The sequence below is a fragment of the Vicia villosa genome, linkage group LG2, assembly GCF_029867415.1.
Source record: "Vicia villosa cultivar HV-30 ecotype Madison, WI linkage group LG2, Vvil1.0, whole genome shotgun sequence".
NCBI lineage: Eukaryota > Viridiplantae > Streptophyta > Magnoliopsida > Fabales > Fabaceae > Vicia > Vicia villosa.
In genome coordinates this window covers 209,664,024-209,669,375 of record NC_081181.1, presented here as the reverse complement: position 1 = coordinate 209,669,375, position 5,352 = coordinate 209,664,024, and the positions used below count along the sequence as shown (strand labels likewise).

The 5,352-nt window shown below is 32.4% G+C and overlaps 1 protein-coding gene and 1 long non-coding RNA gene across 2 annotated transcripts; both read right to left on the bottom strand.

The window, feature by feature from the left end:
• Positions 1-562: 562 nt before the first annotated feature.
• Positions 563-1,118, bottom strand: LOC131648116 (uncharacterized). Its single transcript, XR_009298046.1, has 3 exons — positions 1,075-1,118; positions 933-992; positions 563-817 (listed from the first exon to the last, which is right to left on the bottom strand). It is a non-coding gene; the product is annotated as an uncharacterized LOC131648116 (long non-coding RNA).
• Positions 1,119-1,178: 60 nt separating this feature from the next.
• Positions 1,179-3,474, bottom strand: LOC131651214 (uncharacterized). Its single transcript, XM_058920882.1, has 10 exons — positions 3,365-3,474; positions 3,067-3,226; positions 2,716-2,983; positions 2,546-2,636; positions 2,341-2,468; positions 2,164-2,254; positions 1,932-2,088; positions 1,684-1,841; positions 1,464-1,584; positions 1,179-1,382 (listed from the first exon to the last, which is right to left on the bottom strand). The coding sequence occupies exons 2-10, from the start codon at positions 3,202-3,204 to the stop codon at positions 1,179-1,181; spliced, it is 1,356 nt and encodes a 451-aa protein (XP_058776865.1). The 5' UTR covers positions 3,205-3,226; positions 3,365-3,474.
• Between the last annotated feature and the right edge of the window lie 1,878 nt (positions 3,475-5,352).

Genomic DNA, 5,352 nt, shown 5'->3' with positions numbered 1-5,352 from the left:
TTTGTAAGCACTTTATCCAAAATGTGAACACAGTAATATTGTGACCACTGGAAGATCTAATCTATAATCGTTTTCAGGACAAATTTTTTAAGTTCTCCTATTATATTCTATTAATCCACTCTGATATGCTGTTAGTTAAAATGAAATCTGTCCCATAATATTGTATCAACATTATAGTAAGATCAGACATAAAATTATTTATTGATAGTTAACATAGTCAAATGTTAAAAGTCCTGGTGTTTGTTTGTGAGACACAATCCATGTTTTAGTTTACAATGCAATAACAGAAAACTTAAATTCTGCTAAACCAAACAAACTGTTCTTTGCAACATCATTATTGTAACTAACATTAAAAATAATAAAAAAGGAGCACCGCGTTATAAGAGGTATAGTTATCAATGGAATGTTTGATATATGATCAAAAAGAATCAAAATAATTAATAATAGTATATATAATATGTAGTTCAATTTGAATCATTTGAATATAATAAGACAAAGAAACCATTGATAATTCTTAAATCAAATTGAACATAACAGAAGCACATAGCCAGTATTCATGCACTAATTATTACAGAAAATGAAATCACACACATGATTAAAAGCAAAGGAAACTAACATTCAGTTTTTGTAACAAACACCTAAGCAAAACACACACAAAATAAAAATATTCCTAATCAATCTTCTCCATTTTAATTATCTTCTTCAGCTTGTTTGATGACAGTTCCCCATCAATAGATTCACTTGATGCAGCAGGAAGATGTCTCTTACCACCAGGTGTAACAGCATCCGGCTTGTGTTCAGATGTAATTTCCAGGTCCTACAATGCCACGATGAAGACTATTAGTTAGGAATTGTGATATAAATGTAAGTCGATAAGTGTTAGTAATATTGATCTAAATGTAAGTAGGTAAGTGTGTTGCAGTGAGACTTACTGTAACCAATTCACAGTCTTCATTGGCATCTGTTTTAGCTTCATCAACACTCTCTTTAATCTATATATTGTTAAACACAGTTTTCAATATAACATAATCACAGGAAAAGCAAAAAAATGCATACACAGTTTAAAATTTCTACCTCCAGAGTATCAGGTACGACAGTTTGGATTGGAATAGGTTCCTTGAGAATTTACCAAAGAAAAACAAAATCAGGCCAAAATTGTTATAATATGAAGTCATCTTTTATAAAACAAATGTCAGTTTATTAGAGCTGACCTCATCTGTTCCCCATTTCTCCTTAAGTTGCTGGATAATAGGATCATTTTTTATAATCATAACGACGGAACAGTTCTTCCAGCGTGGATGCCACTTAACCTTCATAGCCATTTCCAACTTCAACAACTGATCAAGTGCTAACGGAAAGTCCAATGGATCAGTAATTCCAGCCTATTTAAACAACTGGCCATATTAGTGTACACAGAGTATTGAAAAGTACATTCTAATTCGTATGCAGAATAAAAATATAACCTGAATCATAGTGTTACGAAGTTGCGATGCAGATAAACCCAACAGCATTTCACATTCTCTGTTCCAGAAGACAAAATTGCAGCTTTGGCCCCCGTGAGTAACCTCAATTTCAATCTTATACCTGAACATCATAAGAAGTCGTTCCGTTAAAAAAGCCGACAACATAGAAACATCAAAAACATGACAGAAACAACATCTATTAGGTGAGAACAACTAAAACCTCAGGACTTCGGCCATGGTTTCATGACCAGATTCACACTCAAAGGGGGGGTTGTCCCCGCGCGCTATAGATTGACACATATGGCAGGCACGATAGAACCATCCAAACGGAGATGCTACTAATAATTTTGTTGTAGCGACAGTAGCGCAAAATGTAACCTGGACAAATAGCCGCCAAAATCAGAAACATGTGACACACTAAACAATGAGGTTATAATTACGATAATATAGGAAAATAGAAAGACATACATCCGTAAGTTGAATAATCTCAGCAATAGGCAAAACAACAGCCTTAGAGAACAATTTTTGGACAGGAGTGAGCTGTTGATTTTCAGAACTTTGGGAGGAATATTGGGAATTCCCTCCAAGTTGGTCAGACAGGGTTACCTTGCTCTCCTCAGGCATTCTGCAGAGCATGGATCATTTTCAAATTCATACATGAAAAAATAATTGCATAAAATGGATGACACTATCAACATACCTATCAATAAAGTCTTTCATGATCGGAAAATCAGCATCAACACATAAAAGGCTCACATTGTAGGTGTTTGTCACAGACAGAGGATACTTTCCTGCAAATACAACATACCCTTGTAAATATATTTATCACAGATTTTTTTCATTTAGTATCAATTTATAAAATAAGTCATGGAATAACCTTCTTCCTTCACTTTGGCATACTGAAGCAACACAACTGTAGGTAGTGATGCAGCAACCCTAACTTTGTTAAACTTGATGAACTGATCCGCGTATGATTCCCACAGAGTACAGTTCAACATGTTGTTGCTAAACCATGATCACAACACATTAAGATATATAACATGATTCATATATGAGGCAGTTTAATGTATAAAAAAACAAACCTGTGATCACGCAACATCATGCTAATTTGCTGCTTCTTTGCACCTGACTCAGTCTGCGCATAACCAATACTATCCACCATTCCAATGACATCTGAAATAAATTTATTAATTTCACACGGCTATAATGCATCAAAACATGAGACAATAAAAAAACCAAAAACCATACTCACGAATCAGAACATGTTTGTCAAACCTCCCTGTTATGATGTCTGAAAAACTTGTAAATAAAATCGATTTCGCGGGTATCTCATGTTTGTCTTCATCAAGAACAGATGTTCCAGCAGTAAACTTTATCATATATCTGTGTCCCGATGCCCTGAAGGCCAGAACATAAGGCACCACCTTAAAATTAGATACAGTATAAGTATGGCCTAATAAGCATTTTTCGGTGAAAACCGACACATGCGGTGCTGGAACAACAGCATGAATATCATCTCCCTGCAGCAGAAACCAACAAATGATTCAAACTATACAAACATAGGTAAATGATAAACATACTGAAACACAAACAGGGTAATCACCAATTTGTCAACAAAGATCATTTCAAAATGTTCCTTGCTGTTGGAGACAACTTTCCATCGGTGGTGAATCCTAACAACAATCTTCCAAAGCTCTTTTCCATCATTGATCTCTGCTATTCTCTCAACAGGCCTTGACATGATAATGCAAATTCACACTGCACTGAATGATTACCGCAGAAGTTAGCAAGCATGGAAAGAGAAGAATGAAATTACTGATAAATAGGCAAGCCATTTAAACACATAATTACTGCAATTGTGCAGTTTGGAACGTGGAGAGGCACAGAGTAATGGTCCTTACATAACTGCAGCAACATGAGAAGCTGTGAGGGTGAAACTTCCACAGCCATAACTGCCGCAGCCCACCATGCAGTTGAAGGATCAAAAATTCTGTAGTAACCACCAAAGCTGATGTGGATCATTGAGAGAAGAGTTGCTGATGTGGACAGCCTAAGAAAGTCCCAAATGGTAGACTTTTCTTATATGATAGATAATTCACCTTAAATTATTTAAATTAATACAAATTTTAAAAAATTTATTTTGGACTATCGGCCCAAATCCTCTCGACATCTTTTAAGCCCATACATGTTCAAATAACTTAGTATTTGTAGAGAAAACAATGTGAGACTTTAATAGTCTCTTTTGTTCTTCTAGTCATTTGAAAAACCAAATAGCACATTTGCTAGTGATTGATACAGATCCAAATCAAAACTCAAGAACTTCTATACAAAATGCAACTATTGATCCAATCAATTAAAACCAAATTCTAGCAAGTGCAAGTAAGCCTCCAAAGGATGAAAAAATCACAATCCATGTGCGTATATGTCCATGTTCAGAAACAATGTTAGGAGCTTTCTCTCCATGTTCAAAATCAATGTTGTCTGATGAAAATCCATCAGTAGCAACTCTAAGTTGATCCAAACTAAACTCAATGAAACCAACCAAAGGATCCTTCAGCTTTTTGCTCCCATCATCATCTGTACATGACCCAGAAACGAATTTATGTTAAAAACCAAAACTTTATTACATTACAAAAAAAAAGGGATCGTTATTTTGTTCTGAGTTGTCACCATTATCAGAGAGAGTTTGATGATTTGATTTGGTTTTTGAAGACCAGCAGCATAGAGAGTGTTTAGAGCAATGAACTCCCATTGGTGAAAATATGAAGAGAAATGGAAAAAAATGGAAGAAATTTTGGAAAAAAAATGTGATTGTGTTTTTGCAGCTACAATGAATTGTGTGTCAGTTACCACTTCTATTCATCATTTTTCTCTAATCTATGCACTTGTTTACCTTTCTTGCATCAAGTGCATGTAAGCCTCCAAAGGATGAAAAAAAATCATAATCCATATGCAGAAGGAGTAGTCATAAATTTATAGAAGAAAAACACAATAAAAGTTAGGTTATTAAAGTCCCACATTGTTTTCTCTACAAATAATTTTAGTCTTTATATAGCTTTAAATACTTAGTTATATGAGAATATATGAGCTTAAGAGATGTTATTAGGATTTGGGTTTATAGTCCAAAAGAAATCTTTTAAAGGAATTTGAAGGGGGACAAAAATTTAACACGAAACTTTTAAAATGTGGGAATCAAAATCAAGAAAAAAAATTAAATAAAGGGATCAAAGTTGCAATGGGGGCAAATAAAGGGATCAAAGTTGCAATGGGGGCGAAAATTTAACACGAAACTTAAAAAAGGGATAAAAATAAAAATGGTAGTTTTTAAAATGTGGGAATCAAAATCAAGAAAAAAATTAAATAAAGGGATCAAAGTTGCAATTATATATATATATATATATATATATATATATATATATATATATATATATATATATATATATATATATATATATATATATATAGGGTTATATTGACTCCAAGAGTAAGTGTTCAACAATTACTCCAAATCATAACCATTGATCATCATTAATCCAACGGTTTTAATTAAAATTTTATATAAAAAAAATATTTCCAAAAATAATTAGATTAAATGATCAATTAAAACCGTTAGATTAATGAAAATCAATGGTTAAGATTTGGAGTAAGTGTTCAACACTTACTCTTGGAGTAAATATATCCCTCCTATATATATATATATATATATATATATATATATATATATATATATATATATATATATATATATATATATATATATATATATATATATATATATATATATATATATATATATATATATATATATATATATATATATAGGGACGTATCAAATAAGAACTTTAGCTATAATGAGAACTGAGAATTTTTAATAATAACCGTACGATTT

Coding starts and splice junctions, on each gene's coding strand:
- LOC131651214 (XM_058920882.1), bottom strand. CDS start 3,204: ATGTCAAGGCCTGTTGAGAGAATAGCAGAGATCAATGATGGAAAAGAG. Junction 2,255..2,340: donor TGCCAAAGTGAAGGAAGAAG/GTTATTCCATGA, acceptor TTGTATTTGCAG/GAAAGTATCCTCTGTCTGTG. Junction 1,842..1,931: donor AGATTATTCAACTTACGGAT/GTATGTCTTTCT, acceptor CTATTTGTCCAG/GTTACATTTTGCGCTACTGT.